The following is a 19,583-nucleotide window of genomic DNA, read 5'->3' on the forward strand; positions in this document are numbered from 1 at the left end:
AAATAAACGATTTTGCGATGACAGTATAGGGAGCACAGATTAAAACATGTCAATATTGGATATAAATTGTTGCCGCGTATTAGTCGATTACTTAAATCGATTCAAAGGATTTGCGATTTTTAGTAAAATGTGGTTGATTATGACATCATAAGCATTTGTTTCATTGTCGATATGAGCCTATTGCCACACACCGGATACCGAAAAATCGAAAAATGGTCAATAACACTCTGCCTAACCTTATTTATGGGGTAAAATCATCCAATGACTTTTCCCGCTTTGAGTGGAATGAAAGAATTTTAAATCACAATGTTTTATTTTACACTGTGAATCTTATTATACTTTACTAAGGACCGGTTTTCAATCAAAAAACTATAGCGAAACAGTATTTGTTTGGAAAGAAAACCTATAATGACGTGTTGAACTTAACTAGTTTAATTTATCGTCACATCTTTGACGTTTCTCTCTTGACAGAATAATTATGTCATTATTCACGTCATGATTTACAGCTAACTAAATATTAAGAACTACATTTAACCTGTGGAGCATCTACAATAAACTTATAGCATTCTTCTCAGCCCACAACAATTATGAAAATTATTTTTTAATAGTAACCCTCTTGCTCAATTCCCAACGACTAACCAAATGTTTTTAACAGCTCAATTTAGTCGATTTAGTAGCAAATTCAAACTATTTTACTGAACAGCTGATGAAGACTTAAATGTAGGCTAATCACTTAACTTTTCCCGAAGAATTCCCTTAGAGAGAGATTTTGAAGTGTCATGGTAGACCATTAGAAGTAGATTTAACGAGCAACCAACAATTGGAGACTCGTTCCGTTGATGGGTTAATCACCTGAGAATTAATAGTACCAAAAACGTGATTTTTATTTTGATGGTGATGTTTATCGTGACGTGCAGTTTTAGATCTTATGGTGTCGGGTATTGGATTGATAATCGCCTGGTTATATCGCTAATCAAGCTCTTTGACTGCCAATAAGATTTTACGTCTGAAAATTATTTGCTATAAAAATTAGTTATTGGTCTGATAAGTTGTACAATTTCTATTCTAGCCTGAATATAATTAAAATCTTGTCCCATTATGAATATTTGTTTTTTTAAGGAAAAGTATTCTTAGAGTAAAAAAAGCTATTCTTTATTAGTTCTACCAATTAGTAACAAAACTACCACAATTTTTTTTTAATGTTAAATATCTACTTCCAGCTTTAATTAACAAATATCTCACGCTCTCCTTTTTTCCTAGGTATCCTGGGTACGTCGCAGAGGCAAGGATGAAATGCCAGAACTGCTGACAGTAGGAGCAGTGACGTACGCTGCTGACAATCGAGTGACAGTTGCCAGAAGGTACCCTGGCAATTGGAGACTGCTCATCAGGGAGGTGAAGCCTGATGATGAAGGAGTATACGAGTGCCAGATATCAACTCATCCGCCTAGAGTTAGCAGGACTTATTTGCATATTAATAGTAAGTGGTTTCTTTTTGCTGTTTGTTTTGAGTTATTTAAGATCTGTACTTCATCCTTATTTATTTATTTACTATTTATGTACATGCATACAACATAAAGGACAATACACATACATATACCATAGAGATACATACTCTCCACATTCTTATTGGAATTAGTTCATGTGGATCTGTGGTAGGAAAAGTAAAATTTAACATGAGACACAGTATAAGTCCATACTGTGTCTCATGTTAGATTTTACTAAAACTAAATATCACAAACATAGAAAATATATATAATATTTATAAATATAATACAATGACTATATAGTTGACGCGGTGGCTGGGCAACTGGCTGCCGGCAACGTGTAGCTGGTTCGATTCCCGCACGGAGCAACTCTTTGTGTGATCTACAAATTGTTGTTTCGGGTCTGAGTGTCATGTGCATGTGAAATTGTATGTCTGTAAAACGCATCCACGACACAGACACACACGACACTTTTTGTTTTTTTTTTAATATACATTATTCATACAATAAATACACATAACTAAAGTCTGTGCGTCAAGAGGAAAGGTAGTTCTCTTACCTGACCTTTAAAGACAGAGATTGATTTAGCATCCCGAATGCTAGGCGGGAGCGAATTCCACAGTCTCACTGCATAAACATTAATTGGATACGAAGATCAAATATTTATAAGGTACTTAGGAACAAAATAGTCGGAATTTATGTCTATCGTTTGAAGATGAATTTACCTTCAATTTCACTCATCACTATGCCTCAAAAAAAAGCTGAAAACACAGTGCATTGTGGCGACACATGACAAGTGACAGATGACAGAAATCGCAGCTTAGATAATCGACGAAAAAATCAATTGAGGACATCATAAATCATACATCGCACATGCAAAGTTGACATGCAAAGAAAAACCCAAAGAATTATTGGGCAGAAAGACCAACTGTCGTCCTTTGGCATTTTCTTTACGTTCTAACCAGTTCGAACGATCTATTACTTACTACGGCAGATAACTTCCAAGAACCTTGAAGTCAAAAATTTCTTCGCTCACTTCAAAGATCATTCTCAGTACCTCTTGCTTACCAGTCACGTTTAACTATTGCTTATTCCAGACCTTGTACTTATAATAAAACCCTTCTTAGCCTAAATGAAACTAACAAAATGTATAAGAAAACGTCTAGAGCTCAAGTATTATACCTATTTCGCTGCTATCCTTAACTAAAACAGAATGTAACATTTGTTTGCCTTTCCAAGTAAAGCCGATTAACTAGGAGAAGTTAGTATTATGGTTATAGCTAACAGAGAGTGTAACATACATATTAATGGAGTACGATTATTGTTATTTAAACTACGCTACGCTCTATTCACGAATTCGAACACGTGGGATTCATTATCTGTTAAAACATAAGTTTCTGCTTTTGAAGTTGATGCTCATTAATTCATTAAATAATATGCCATCTGAATGAAATTTTGACACAGTCCGGTCTTTTTTTTAAGTGGGGAAAATCATCCAACGTCTTATCTCGCCTTGGGGAGGCGAGAGAGAGTGTCAGACTCTTACTGACTAAAAACCTCCCTGCTTTTCGAGCCGTATAATCCGGTAAACCCGCTAGGTAGTCCGCAGCTCCAGATCAGGCGGTCTGGTCTTTCAATCTTAATATGAATATATGATTACATACGGATCACCTGCTACTTTGACATGGCTAATAGATTAATACACCCATGACGGCTTTCAAAAGTCCCTGTAAACAATTTGAATGAAATAAATACTTTGACCTCTTTTCCAAAATATAGGTCAGACACTTTTCATTGGCTGTTGGGATAAGCCTCCATAAGGTCCACTCCCCAGAGAAAAAACTAAATGTGTTTAAATTACACCTTTCTGTGGTCGGTATAAAGTAGAAAATCCTAAACTGTAATAAATTATAGAGACAATCCTAGAAAGACTGTAAACGAAAATGAATAGGAAGAACGTACCTTTTCAGTACTACTAAGGTGACTTGATAAGCGATATGCGACCTTAATGTCACTATTTTCCTCTGAGTACTTACTAGATTTGATAAATAACTTTCAGACACCCTTTAGCTATCCTTTCAGTGACTTGTAACTAAAGACGTGATATATCATAATAACTTCGCATATACGAAGTCTACTTATGTATCGAACATTAACGAGGTCTATATTTTTTTAAACTCTTTAACAAACAACCAGTCATGCTGAACTAAATTCCTTAATAACCCTATCTAAAATTGTCTAATCGACTTGAAAAATACTTAAGGAAAGTTTAAAATAACTTTGAACCCATTTTTAGTGGACAAAGTTGCTTTTATGATCCATTTTGGCAATCTGATGGCACAGCTGACGCTGAAGCTGAGCGATTGGTATTACGTGTTAGAGAATATAGCCAGCGATTTATTTGTATTAAGCCCCAAAACTTGGGGCACCATTTAGCAAAAAAGCCTTCACGATCAGACTACCTATTTAAAATTCCAGTCAGCTTTAATCTCAAGAGCTGAACATAAATATAACATAGAATGGCAATTATAAAGCCTATCACGTGCTTTCCCGCCTCCATCATTTATATGACATACTCATAAATAATGCACGTTGTAAGGCCCCCAGACAGTCTTTTTACCGGAATTGGGCCGTATCCGACCTAAAGGTCAACTATGACCCTTTTTAAGGGCCATTTGGGAAATGCAAAATCTCATGGATGCTGCAAGATTGTTTGGCTTGATCGGACAGTTTAGATAGACCCGTTTTCGGGATACGTACCTAGTGATCGTTTTCAATGGATTTTTCTCGTTAGTTTGTTAAATTGTAGTGACAATCGTACGGTTGGGATCTATCCCGTGATACTGTTGCTCTCTGTATTGTTAGTGATTTTTATAAAATAAGGGACAAGTGAAAAGTTTTTTTATGATTTACGTAGCATTAACGGATCCTTTATATGATCATCATCAACATTCTAGAAGCCGTCAGTACTGACAAAAAGCCTTTTCTCGAACGGAGAAGATTTGTGTATGAGTCACCGCACTTGCTCAATATGAATAGGCTATTTCAAACTAACAATAAGAAATTATAAGCTCAAGTTTTTTCATAGTGTAATCTTCACCGTTTGTCAGTGGTGTCTAAATAATCTTAAAAAGTACATGTAACTCGCATTGGTTCTTTGGTTCTTTCCGGTTTGGTAAGTTTCGAATCCACCATGCATGAGAAGTGGGCGTCTTAAACCTCCGGGCCACCATGAACTAAGGCCTGACTGATCCTAATCAATATTTTATTTGTTCTCAACAAAATTACAACTAAATTCTAATCGTTCTAATCATACCAACACACTAACATACAATGTTCCAAGCCAATTTCAATGGGATGTAATATCCGCACGTTCAGTTAGAGCTACCATTACATCGCCTCAAGCATTAACTTTGATGTTTCTCAGAAACAGGATCACGCATTAACAAGAGTACCCTCAAACGAATTAGCTTCTATGCTTTTACTGAATGTAAACCTGTAATGTTGTTCCTGATAATGTTATCTTTTGGGCCCAAACACATCCGCTGTAATAAGTAAGTCCTTAGATCTAAGCCTTTTGATATTTTGGTATCGTTACACATACAATATAGATTGTAAATTAATTCTTATGTTTTTCAGCTTACTCAAGTAAGTATTTGATGAGGAACTCGACTAGTTTCAAGCTATGCTAGAGGCTCGTATTCATGAGCAGCATTCCTACGCTACGGCGACTGTCGCACTGCTGCTGACAGCGTAGCGCGCGTACCAATTAGTAGCAGCGCGTAGTAGCGATGGAGTAACAGCCTCAAGCAAAGCCTAAAACTAGTCAAGTCCCTAGTCAAATAGTTTACATTGTATAAACGAAATCTTTGTGAAGTAATTTACTTATTTAATTAATGCTCCGTATTGGCATTTTCAAAACGCAATTCAGTACAATTTCGTGTAATGCATTCTTGGGACTACTTGATCCAAAAATCCAACCGCTATTCGTGGTGTCCTAAGTTTATTTATCATACTTTACTGGTTTACAATACTAGCAATAGCGCAATAAACTTCCTAATGTACGAAACTAATAAAAAACCGCATAAATACTTACAAGTGTGTATTACACACACACTTATTACTTCAAGAAAAACAAGTTTCATGTTATTATGTATCGATTTAGGCCTCTCTTTTTTCTATTTTCATAAAAATCTAGGCATTTGTAGTCGGTTCAGGTGAAACGGGACAAACTGTAGATTTCTATGCGGGGTCTAGAAGAGCCGATAGGTTTTATAGCTGTGTTATTGGATGGAAAACAAACAAGTGGTGTAATCTTAGGGTGAGTATGCTGTTCGAATGGTCTCAATGTAATTATGCTACTCGTGGTATGGTAAAGAGATATAAGAATACAGATGATAAGGTGAATTAGTAAGAGCTTTTTAATGGGATTATATTGTTCATTACACTGTCATTGGTAAACAAATTTTTGTACAGATATATATCACACTATAATATTATAAACTAGCTTCCGCCCGCGACTCCGTCCGCGCGGATGTCGGTCTTCGCGTGGAAGTTTTATTTCTTCATTTTGAGTAACTCTGACAATGACATCTTATAAATATCTATTGATTGGACCCAAATACGGCGAGGCCCATAATAATTAAGGAGATCCCTCTATTGAGCTACTGCTGTTGAGCTCGCGTTCTGTAAAATAAAACTGATTTTTTTTTCTACGTATTTTTCCAGGGTAAAAAGTGTCCTATTTTATGCCAAGGATAATAAGGTATAATTATACCAAGTTTCATCGAAATCGAACCGTTAGTTTTCACGTGATGCCTGAACATACAGACAAAAAAAAATTTAATCACATATTTGGGCACTTTCTTTTTTTTCTGTTTCATTCAATTTTTTCAATGTACAGAATTGTAACCTTCGCTTCGCTCGCGTTAAGAAGTATTATTATTAATTAGGTATGGTTTTTGCGGCTTTACTTTTGTTAAGCGTGTGTAAAAAATTAGGGCCTACAAAACTTCTTTGTACACAATATTCTTTACTAATCTGTCATTAGGCGCTACGCCATAGTAGCTTTATGCATGCAAAGTCTCAGTCCGATTGGTTTAAAATTGACAAAGTTTCATACAAAGTTTCATCCCCTATTTTATCCCCTTGGGATAGAATTGATCAAAATCCTTTCTTAGCGGATGACTACGACATAACATCTACCTGCATGCCAAATTTCAGCCCGATCCGTCCAGTGGTTTCAGCTGTGCGTTGATAGATCACTATGTCAGTCAGTCAGTCACCTTTGAGTTTTATATATTTAGATTTTTGAAATAAAAACTATACTATGTCCTTTCTAAGGTTCTAAACTATATCTGTACCAAATTTCAACCAAATCCGTCAAATAGTGGCGAAGATTAATGGTATAAGCATAGAATAGTGTTCGACGTGATTCTTTAATTTGACATAACTTTTTTATTTATGAACCGATTGACATGAAACAAACACTAAATGTAAATTTAAGCATACCACAATATATTCGTGAAAACCGCATCCAACTCGGATCAGCCGTTTCTGAGATTAGCTCGCACAGACACACAGACACACAGACAAACAGACAAACAGACAAACAGACAAAAAAAAAGTTAATTACATTTTTGGTTTCGACATCGACATAACAATAACCCCTGCTATTTTTTTTATTTTTATTTTCAATGTACAGACAGCACTTTTCTACGATTTTATTATATGTATAGATCATTATCTTGCTTAGGGCTTGGACGTTATAAAATGTATAGGGAAAGAAATTGATTACATTATAATTCTACTCATATTATAAATGCGAAAGTTTGTATGTTTATTTGTTTGATACGGCTTAACGCAAATACTACTGAAGGGATCAAGATTAAATTTGGAACAGGAGTATATTATACTCTGGAATAAAATATAGGCTACTTTTAATCGCACGTGAATGCGGGCGAAGCCATTGCCAGAAGCTAGTTTTTAATAAACTTCTATGTGCCCATTATAACATTAATATTTACATTTTATCTGAACTTAAACAAAGGCACGAGTTATTTTTCAAAAGGATAAAGGTCAAGCAATAATAAATACGGAATATAATTAAAACTTTGATCTTTAATACCTCTCCAACTACATTAAATGTATTCAAATACTCGATTAATATGATTAGTGAAATCGTAAATCATTTTTACGAGATCTGTCTCGGAAAGGATTCGGTCCAGTGGTGAACTTATTAGCATAAAGAAGTATTAAAATTTTCATTTCAAATATATTTTTTCGACGGTTATTAATGGTTCGGTTGATGTAAGTGAACTTGAATTAATGGTTTTTCGAAATGTAGTTTTTCTTTAAGTTTTTTGTCTATTTTTATTGGTTGCTATATGTTTTGCTCTTTGATAAATGTTCTTATGTTGAAAGATGTTTTCTTATTCTTAAGGTCGTTGCTATTTTTAAGCGAAGATAACTCTTTATGAATTAGTTTTTCACTTTGATAAATATGATATTAAACTCAATGTACGTAGCTGCGTCGATAACCTCATACATTTTCTCTTTGCTTAAAAAATATTTTATCTGAACGAAAAATACACTCACACACGTGTATCTACTGAAAAACCCAAATGCGTTGAACGTTTCCCAATTTTTCTTCAAAAAACAAAGATAAAGAGTTACTACCGAAACCCAACTCTTATCGATACTCAACAGCCAAAAAAAAAAGAAGACAAAAGATAATAGTACATTTTTTGGTTTGGCACGAAAAAATGGTTTAGAGATATAGGTAGGTACGATTGATCGTTTCTATCTATTTCTTTGGACCTAAAAACCTAGGGACCCTTTTCTAAAACGTCCTTCTCCGTTTAGCTCAACATCTAAGATATTATCTCAACCTTGGGCTAAACGAAGGTTTCCGAAAGATCTTCGCTTTTATCAATATTTCGGCATTATTAATGTCTACGCCTATTTCGGATGGATATTTCGTGAATGTTCCTGTCAGCAGTTGAATACGTAATTGGGAATTTAAAATTAGTGTTGTGTTGATATTATGATAGGCTTTATTTGTTTTACTATTAATATCCAGCGCTACACCTTTTATCCCTAAAGGGGTAGGCAGAGGTGCACATTACGGCACGTAAAGCCGCTATACAATAAAATGTACACCCACTTTTCACCATTTGTGTTATAAGTCCCATGTAATAGGGAGTAAGCCTATTGCCATATACTGGGTACGATTTCAGACACCATGCTACTACTAAATTTTTTTCGATAAATCGTATTAAACCCAGTAATACTTTGTCCGTTTCGGGACTCCAATCCGGGACCTTTCTTCTGGCAATCGACTTGCAACCACTCGACCAACGAGGCAGTTCCAGAATTAATATCCCTTCTGACTTTAATGTTCCACCTATTAAGATGTTACAAGACTTAATACAATCATATTATTTACAAAACCATCAACCATTGATTTAAAGACATAACCACCAAACCAACCACCCAACATTAACGTAGCGAGCTCTAACCATTCCCTAATTACACAGAATCTGTTTCAATCACGTTCTCGGTATCATTATTAATCTAAATCCTTTGATAAGGCGTAAGTAATTTATAAGTACGTTTAGCCGCATATCAAGTTACAACTACCAGTATAATCTGGCCTCTCGTAGCATATAAAGTCTTCACTATGCAAGACCAAGTTATGTTGGTTGTATATAGCTTGAGAAGCAGTTGTCTGTGAGTAATATAACAGGGAAGAGAATACTTAGTTTCTATCAATGGCTACATAAAGTTATAATGAGTTCTCTAAGTTATGTAGTTGTTAGTCGCGTGCGTATTAAGGCAGTTAGAGGTGTTATGAATAAGATATGGATGGTATTATTTCTTGTTCTCTACTTATACATATATTTATGGTTATTAGATTAGTGATACTTTTTTTTTTTTTTTTCAGGGTGGAAAATCATCCAATGACTTCTCACGCCTTGGGCGAGGCGAGAGGGAGTGTCAGACTCTTACTGACTAAAAACCACCCCGTTCCTACTCCTGCCCGTCGAGCCGGAGCCCCGGTAAACCCGCTAGGTAGTCCGCAGCTCCGGATTAGGCATCAGCCCTATTGGGCCCCATTGTGATGGCTCTTTGAGGCGCGCGCAGAACGCGACGCGCCGCACGCACGGGTCTGGTTCTGGTCGGGCGGCGAGCTACCCTTGCTCGCCGTCCGCAGACCCGCACTTACGGTGGCCGGAGATCGTCGCGCGATCCCCGACGCCCGGAGTGTCTCTCGCGACGGCTGGGGCGTGAAGAGGTTCGTTCTCTCACGCGCCCCGCCTCCTCCTTAGCTAGCATGACTGCTTCGCAGAAGGAGGAGACGGCATCCCAGTCCCCCTCGCTACGCACCATGGCTTGTATCAGTGCCGGACACGAGAGGGCGCCGTCGCCGACCACATCCCTGAGGACACGGCGGTGCTCAGCCCATGCAGGGCAGACCGCAAGCGTATGTTCCACCGTGTCCTCCGGGCGGAGATTAGTGATACTTGGGATTATAAAAACCCTTTCATGTTGTTAAGAGTTTATTAATAGCTTGCCCTACTTTGTGATAATATTTCATAAGTGTTATAGTAAATTAGTAATTGTGTCCTGTTTATAGTTCCCCTATGACATGGAAGTCATGACAATAGCGCACGGGTTTACGGTCCACTTGATGAAAAACACATGATTTTTATATTGTTTGCAGAAGGCTAAGTATTAGCTCGTTGTGTTGAAGTCAAAGCAAAAATCATTTATTTACCTGAACAAGGTATACAGTGGTATTTATATTTTTATAGCCTCTCTTATTCTGCCCACAATATTCGGACGTACAAAAACTTTTTGTATATTATGATGATGATTATCACCAGTCTATTTCCAGCAACTGCTGTTGTAAATTGAATCTTCTGATAGCACACAATTGAGTTCAATTTTCATCCTTCTATTTATATTTTTTCTTGTTTATTTTCCACCTATAAGTATTAATTTTTGTTCCCAGCACCACAAGTGTGGGTAGTGGACGAGGCTGGAGCCCCGCTACTGGAGAAATACTACGAGGCTGAATCAACCCTGGCGTTGCTGTGCAGAGCTAGACACGTGGAGACACCAGCCTTGCTGACGTGGCTGCACGAGGGCAGGGCTCTGAATGCTGATACCACTCGAGGAGGCATCAGGTAAGGAGTTGCAAATGCTTTTATATTTAGAGATACAGTATCTAGGAGGTTTGATCGGTTAAATATAAAAAGAAGATAATATATGACCTTGAATGGCATACAATAAATGCAGAAAGAAGAAATTAGGAGATGCGCAGACGTGTACAAATTAAGATATATTGAGCTAAAGAGCAGAGAAGTGTTATATGGTGGTCTTCTATATCACTTAAGGTATAGAAGGCAGTTGAGTGCTATAGTAACTTTTAGGCATATGCAATCTGCTCGTGCCATTTATAAAAACACATACACTTCTGTGGCATTGAGTATAGTCAGACTTTTAATTTTATATATCACAGTAATAAATAGCATAAAACAAAGACATGTATAGTATTCATCTTCTATATAAACTCTAAAGTTCCACACCAACTTCCTATTAACTGCAAAACTTTACTTCAAAGCAAGATTCAGCTGAGCATCAAAACATGTTCTAGATTATCTAGTCTCCAATATCCACCAAAATACTTCAAATTCCCACCACAAGCGAGAAACTATCTACTACACATCTTCATCAAATAGTTTCCACTTGCAACTCGAGTTTTCTAATCGTGTTCGTCAAAGCATACTTTTGTCAGCGAATTTTCGAGATCTTTAGCCCGCATACAGACTAATGAGATTTCGACCATTGCAGAAATTTCAGTAATGTATTTAAGTGAAGAAAATTCAGTTAGTATATGTGCAGATTAATAATTCTGCTACGTGGTTCTTCTCCAAGTTGAATTCACGTTCGAATTAAATTATAGTGAAATAGTTTTAGAATTCTATCGCCCTTCGCATTAGGTTTGTTTTTAGATGAATTTGCATCTTTCGATTTGCAAATAGAGAATTTTAGATTTCTTTTTAAATATTTACATTCAAAAGTCAATATGAAAAGCGTGTATTGATAAAAAACCTGTTTGATGTTTTTTTTTTTGTATATTTTGATGTAAAATGCAGCTGGATAACTTACATACAACTATTATAACAAAATAGTGGTCCTTAAAACCAAGCTTGGATTTCAATTTATTTTTTGAACGACATAATACCTCATATTGAAAGGGGTTTGCTTGTCATTCTACGCCTTTGTTCAGCAGTGGACGTCTCTCGGCTGATGATGATGATGATAATACCTACACCTTAAGTGTAAATACGATTTTCATTTTGGCCAAAACCATAAGTAAACGATTCAGCAGCCAGCAGTATTTTAAAATTCTCCTTTCTTCTTAATATCTGTATATCTCTGATATAACCAACTTATTTGACTAAAAACTTTATTTTAATGCATGCATTATAAGCACGTTATATACCTAATTACGAGTGAAATATACTCGTCAAGAGACACATTAAAACATGTAATTTAAAACATACCATAGAAAAATAAAAATGTCCTTCCATTTACAAAATATTCAGAAATATAATCTTCTCACAAATTTCAGGCAACTATAATGTAATTTTCAGTCGGTATAGTTTATATTTCAGCGACAGATAAGGGGTCAAATAAACAAAAGCAATTTTCAAACTAAGTGCCGACCAACAAGAGGCACTGAACTTCAGTGGAACACGACACCAAATTACAGGAATTTGTATAACTGAAAGGCCTTGTTTCACATTATTATTTACTGTTATTTCAGCTGTCACCACGATTTTCGTTTGAGAATTTTTCGTTGTTGCTTTTTGTGAAATCGAAATATGCTTGGAGCAAGTACAAAGAGGAAATGGCATAATGAGATTGTGCACTGTGACGTAATGGGCCCTGCTGAATGATATTATAAGTAAAAAGGTAGATAGGTTATATACGCTCAGAAAGTGGCACATTAAATGTGGTTAAAACAAATTAAACGTGTTTGTAATATGGGACTGCATGTTGGAAAATAGATAGGGGCGTGGATTATAAATATCTATTTATTTATTTAAACTTTAATAGTGTTCCCCCATTATAAGTTTAAATAAACAAAAGAACCCCAAAACAAAACTATTTTAATTATTAATCACGTCAACCTTACTTGAAGGTTTATTTACATAAAATATTCAGAGGACCTAGTGCAAGTTTATTTTACTTTAATGTTACTGAAAAATTACCACGTTTGACCCTCTGATTGGATGGTTAGGTACCTAATCTAAGAGCTAAATGCAGTAACATAAAAATTTAAAAAAAATCTCGCACTAGGCCTTCAGATCTATACTGGGGTTAATAATGGTTAAGTAATTTTAGTTTATATTTACGACAACATTATCGAAAAATTAGCCGCGTTTAGCCCTCTGATTTGTTGATTAACTTGAAGCAGCCAATCAGAAAGCTAAACGCAGGAACGTTCCAATCGCGATAACTTAAAAAAAAAACTCCCAGTAGGCCTTCAGATCTATACACGGGTTAATAATGGTTTATTTTATATTCTATCGTTACGATGTAGTGGCGAGAAAAAGGGGTACGAGGCAGGATTGCTTATAAATATACAATGCTAACGGGTACACGGGAAACTTGTAGCCCAGACATTTATGAAATTTTAAATAGATTTTCGCTGAAACCACGTCACTTGACAACAGCCTAATAGGAGGGGGGAGGGATACGAAAGGGTTTGAATATTGTTATGATATTACTTTCTTTCGAAAGGTGGGTTTTTTGTATCGTACCGTTTTAATTTAGAATGTCATGTTTTATTCTTTATTGTAATTTAAGTTTTGAATTCTGTGTTAACTAAGAAGTTTGAATTTTCTACAGCTTCAAATATGTTTATTGGAATATTTATTTAAATTTTAACGCAACCTATTCCTGCTCAGCAAATAGACAGATAACTATACTGTACTACAAGGTTTCGATTTCTTCATTTAGGAACGACTACTTTTGGATGGGGTAGAAGACTACTCTTTATTTTAATGTCCGCCTGGTAGATTTTTTAAAACATTAGACACGTATTTCAAATACATCCGACGATATATTGAATTGAAATATTGTCACTTCTAGGAACGTTTTACGTATTTTGCTTCTACTCTTTGCATTGTTCTATCTAAGTATTGTTTTCTTATACGACAAAATAAAAAAATATGTGTCTAATATTTTTACATTCCCTAATTGACGAACTAATACAATTTTTAATTTTTCATAACCCGTCATCATCCCTATAGTCGCCAATATATCGATAAGTAAGTTATTTCACAACACTAATATCCACACTTCTCCACAGTGTGAAGACAGAACAAGTGCCTGGCGGTGCTGACAGCCAGCTTCGACTAGCCCGTGTGAACAGTAGCGACGCTGGGAACTACACGTGCGCGGTGCGAGGCGCGCGCTCACACACCGTCTCCGTACATGTTCTTAATGGTACGTATCGACGAAGAGGCATGACATTAATCTCCTTCGTCCTTCAATGTCATTGAGGAGGTGGTTATCTAACCACGAGAGGTGTTACACATCATGTACATTGGTTTTCAATATTGTTATGTGACTATATAAGAGGAATGATTTAATTGAATGGTGATTCAATAGATCACTTATACCGTGATGTCATTGAGTGATCTGAGCATGCTCTCCAAAAACCTAAGTTACTATTAAAAAGTATTAACACATTGAACGCCATGGTGGTTACCGGTGACCGACGTTAGCAGAGGATTTGTCTTCAACAGTATTCTATTGGCAGCCAAAGACTTAATTGCAGCAGAGCAATAATTTACTGTTTTTTCAGTTGCCAAATTTTCAATAACTTTAGAATTAAGTTACGTAAGTAAATCAATAGATGGGCATCTCGAGACTAAGATAAATTGATGATGAACTTACTCTTTGTGTGACTCAAATTGTTGTTTCTAGTCTTGATGCAATATCATGTGAAGGTGAACTTGTAGGTATGTTTGTAAAAGCACACACGACCCAGGAGAAATCCTAGAACGTTTTTTTTTTAAAACAAGAAGTAGGAATCGGGGTCACCACACTGGAACATAACACCTTCTAAATAAAACTGGATTTGTGTTAACCAAAATCAGAAGTATCATTAGGTACACATGCGGTTTCCATTGTTGTCGGTCCCATAATGATTAAAACATGACACATGCATAGCGGTTAGCTCTCATACATTTATGTATGGGATTCAATTATTCGATGGTTTCCCTGTTTTTCCTAAATATGTTGAGATCGATTCGTAAATGGTTTGAATAAACAGAAGTACATACCTCATGTTTGTTGTAGATGTGATGTGCCATATGAGTAGTTTCAAAATTACGTATTTTTTAACAGAACGCAGACATTTTGTAAGCTAGACAGATACCAGATATTTGTGGTATTACAATACTGGATAAAAATTATTACACTCTACAGATCTCAGTAGGGAGTAAAAAGTTTTGTTTAAAGAAAACCAAATTCGAAAACGAATTTAAAAAACATACCTAAAGTAATAATAACTTTAGTTGAACTAGCAGGTGCACATAAAACCAATATAAAGTTTCTTAGACCCTAAATCAAGGGCATAAGATTCAAGGTCATTTGTAATTGTGCCCTATTCAGCGGAGTACGCAATTCAGTAAAAAACTTTTCGGGTCTCTTGAGAATGGATAGGGGAGTAACTTATGAGTGGGAGTAATGAAATTGTATATTTCTAAGACTAATCCTATTTAGAAGTTAAAATTGTCGTAAGTAATTTATTCGTTGGAGTTAATTTGGCTAGGCACGTAGAACTTATACTTACATTTGTTTATTAAAATTTTCAATTGTGATTATTACCTTTGTGCCTCGGGGATAAATTGGTTTTCATTTCATTTTGTCTTAACTGTTTTACTCTTGAGTAACTTGTAATAAACTCGGTACCCAATCTTGAATATGAGAGTCAAAGACTTCGTGCTTAATAGTCTTGTTCGCCTCACTCAACAAATCAGACAAATATTTTTTTTTTTTTGAAAGGAGAAAATCATGCATTGTCCTTTTTTTTTATTCGATAAAAACTAATGCTTGACTACAATCCCACCTGATGGTAAGTAGTGATATAGTAAGTAGTATCTGTCGTCTTAAGCAAGGCAAGAGGGAGTGTCAGACTGCTTTTCGAGCCGAAAGTTCGGTAATCTGCTAGGCAGTCCCCAGCTCACGCGCCGAACGCGACGCGCCGCACGCACTGGGGACAAAAATAGTCTAACATCAAAGCAACCACATTCCAAAAGGCCATCGAACTGCACTGCCAATTTCTAAAAATAAAAGTGCACAGACCTTTCGAATACAACAATAAATGATCATCAATCAAATTCAATCACAAAATCATGCAAAACAAGCTCAAAATATATCAAATATCAATAGAAGATATCAGGGATTCTGGCAAAGAAAATCTTCCCAAACTTTGGTCTGAACTTGCAAACGATATGATTATGCAAATACAACATCGAACTTCTTGAGTATCGGCGAAACTGATTTAACTAGTAAAAGGACGACTTCAGAAAAAATAAAGGTATCAAGATATAAACAAGATGGAAAATAAAAATAGATGTAATGAAAACTGGATTTTATTAGAATGTGTTTAAGACTGTTAATGCTATAAAAGGCCTGATTAATTCTAGTTTATACGTTTATACTTGTTTTTGTGTTTCTGTTAATGTGAGAAAGTAAACTAACTGCGCCTCTTGACGTAGGATAGAGGTTAGTTGGTCAACAAAAACAATTGTAGTTTAGTTTTTCAATCAGTCTGGCATGCTTATTTTCGATTTGAGCTATTAGATAGAATAGATGGTTTTTCAAACATTAACTAAGTCTTTTTAAACAGAATGTTATTTGATTTCGAAAATAGGATATTTCTTGTACTTATTAAAATCACGTGACATTATCGGTTACTCAAATATTTTTTTTTGTGAATCATACAAACACTGCTGGACAAATGGTGTCGGATTCGCTTCCCGGGTCAGGCAAAGTATTACTGGATATTTTTCCGTTTTTTGAAAATTTCTCGGCAGTAACATAAAGTCTGGAATGTACCCAGTATATGGTAATGCACCCTGTTACATAAGACTAATAACACAAATGGTGAAAAGTGTGTGTACATTGTATAGCGGCATTACGTACCGTAATATATACCTCTGCCTACCGTATAAAAGGCGTGACGTAACAAAGAGTTGCTCCGTCCGGGAATCAAACCCTCTAAACTTAACGCAGAAGCCGTACAACCAACCAAAACTAACCCATACCCCTTTGTTCCAGAAGAAAGTCTAGCAGAACTGCACGCCGGCTCGAACCCGCTGCATCCACCGTCAGTGACAACTGTTATTTTACTTCTCACAATACTCTACCTAGCTGAAGAAACAGTGTTACTAGTACCTGTGGTCTTCACCGCAACCCTAGCTCATATGGTACAGGCCCAAGGCCAAACGAACGAACCTTATATACTGTTACCGACGTGATAAGAAACGTTTTTATTATTATGTAAATACACGTTTGATTATGAAGATAAATTATGAATAGTTATTGGGAAATAAAATTTCATTGTATAGTTTTGTTGTTTTATTTTTCTTTTTCTGGATTTCTGTATTATTTTTATGGTATATAACGATGAGATGGATCACCTGATGGTAAGCTTTTGCTGCCCATGGACACCCGAAACATCAAAGGCGTTACAAGTGCGTTGCCGGTCCAAAATTTAGCACTGTATTTCACAAAACTCTCCCTTTTATTATGGAAAAGTAAGTAAATATACTAAAATACTTCCATTTTCACCACGGAGAATAACAGGTGCAACAAGTACGGCAATTGAAGATTATTCAAATGAAGAGCTTTGTGGAACTCAAATTAGGTAAGTAAGTATCGCAAAATAAGTTACAATGTCGACGGTATTACAAGTCATTCCAAGTTATAAAGACGATTTACAAAAGAAGGGAGATTTTAATGGTATGTATTATGAGATACTTACATAGGTATTTGGTACTTAGTTCGCTATGCGTTCGTTATAGAATTGAACTTGACTGATCTGACACAGTCGGCGCAGTGGTTGGGTGACTAACAGCTGTTCAACGTGATACGGGTTCGATTCCCGCGCTGTCGAAAAAGTTATAATGGCATTTCCTGAGTAAAATTACTATTATTAGACAGGATTCAGAGAGTTCAGTGGTGTTTCACCTCCGTGGCTTGGAAAGCACGTAAAGCTGTTGGTTCTCCGCCTGATCCGGTCTCTGGTCGTTCTCCGATCGTGTCGGTCTGCCGTCCCTTCGGGTTATGAGAGTGAGGGAACAGAGAGTGCACCTGTGTTTGTGCACTATAATATCTTCTGCTTAGTAGGCTAGTCTAGGAAGACAGACTGGCCACCGTGATCGGAATGGATCGGGAGATATTATAAATTCGGAATTTTCTATCAATTAGTATCAATTAGAAAATACACAATTTCAATCGTAGAATTATTATTATTAGAAAATACACGATTAGGCTGACTAGTTTATTAACTGATAGTAAGCAGTCCACAGATTGCCACGTAGCTCAAAAATGTGTATGAAATTTCTACCATACCATATTCCGGAGTCAAAATAACTTGTTTAACGACCTCCAGCTGATAAGAAAGTTTTATAAAAAGGCTACGGATTTCTGGGAAGGTGTTTCCAAATTTTTACGACTTCAAAATTTAGAATGAGCCTCGACCTGAATTTGGTATCTACAAAACCTTTTAAAACTTTCGCAATAAACTTGGAGTGACGGCAGGACTGGTTTGGAAATACATTTTTGAAACTTCATTTATGGGTAATGTGTATTTTTTAAGGTAGATTAAAAATTGACATGATTGATTGAACATTGTTGGCAGACTTTTTTTATTGATAGGGGAAAATCATGATCATCATCCAATGGCTTCTCCCACCTAGGGTGGGGCGAGAGGGAGTGTCAGATTCTTACTAACTAAAAACCATCCCGTTCCTTTCTTCCTTTAAGCCGGAGCCCCGCAAACTCGCTAGGTAGTCCGCAGCTCCGGGTCGAGCATCAGCCCTGCAGTATTGTTATGATTTTAATGAATAAATTATTTTATTATAGTATAGACGATCCTTAAAGTTGATACTGTAACAATTTTCATACACTAACAAGCAACTGGCTTCACAACTAAATAACTAACTGAAAATCCAGGTTTGTTAATTTTATACTCTGAATTTTCTGTAGGTATATTCCTCCCCGTCATTTGGGCACATGCTCGGTTACTGGAAGTCATCATTAACCTATCATTAGAACTTTAGACGGGATATTTACTATGTTTATTTATGTCTATGAATGTAAGATATTTTGGCACTGTTGCAAGAGCCATGATCATTGATCACGGATGATCTAGAGTATGTTTATGAACTAGAAAGACTCATAATACTCCGTTCTAATGATAGTGTCAGTGACCATGTCAGTTTCAAAACTTATTTGGCTGTTAAATTTCATAACATTAATTAAAAAAAAAATCGACACACCCCTAATTCTATCATCACAGAATTACAAAATTGTCCTTGCATCTGATTGGCTTGTATTAACAAAAAAACAAAAGCCAGCGCAAAATCTTTTTAACGAATACCTTTGGCTTCAATAAGTAAAAAAGAAAAGATAACAAAAACCCGAAGAGGCATTTGTCTAGATTATATAAAAAATATTTACAAAATGCCTTTTCGAAGATAGGCATAATTTTTACTAACTTCAAAGGATCGGCGGCGATATTTTTTCGTTTTTATATTGAATATATTTTTGTACGTAATCTTGGTTTATTTTGAAGTTCTTCGACCTTTGTTGCTACCAAAATAGTTGTGCAGTATAATAGATGCTTTTGTAGCGATCAAAAGCTTGCATGAAAAGACTAATTTCCGAACCGATACGACCTTCAAGCCTTTCAGAAAAGCGTACTCGCTACTTTTTAAAAGGCCGGCAACGCACCTGTGACTCATCTGGTGTTGCGGGTGTGTATAGGTGGCGCTCATTGCT

The 19,583-nt window shown here is 36.0% G+C and overlaps 1 protein-coding gene across 2 annotated transcripts in view; it reads left to right on the forward strand.

Moving 5' to 3' along the window:
- LOC118274152 (hemicentin-2) overlaps positions 1 to 17,145 on the forward strand; it is a 150,568-nt gene extending 133,423 nt beyond the window's left edge. For both annotated transcript variants that reach the window (XM_050705063.1, XM_035591559.2), the window contains exons 4-7: positions 1,261 to 1,480; positions 10,504 to 10,678; positions 13,876 to 14,012; positions 16,860 to 17,145. In XM_050705063.1, the coding sequence (XP_050561020.1) occupies positions 1,261 to 1,480; positions 10,504 to 10,678; positions 13,876 to 14,012; positions 16,860 to 17,056 (729 nt within the window). In that variant the 3' untranslated portion in view covers positions 17,057 to 17,145. The remainder of the gene's footprint in view (positions 1 to 1,260; positions 1,481 to 10,503; positions 10,679 to 13,875; positions 14,013 to 16,859) is intronic.
- The last annotated feature ends 2,438 nt before the right edge of the window (positions 17,146 to 19,583 follow it).

This window comes from Spodoptera frugiperda, chromosome 3 (genome assembly GCF_023101765.2).
Source record: "Spodoptera frugiperda isolate SF20-4 chromosome 3, AGI-APGP_CSIRO_Sfru_2.0, whole genome shotgun sequence".
NCBI lineage: Eukaryota > Metazoa > Arthropoda > Insecta > Lepidoptera > Noctuidae > Spodoptera > Spodoptera frugiperda.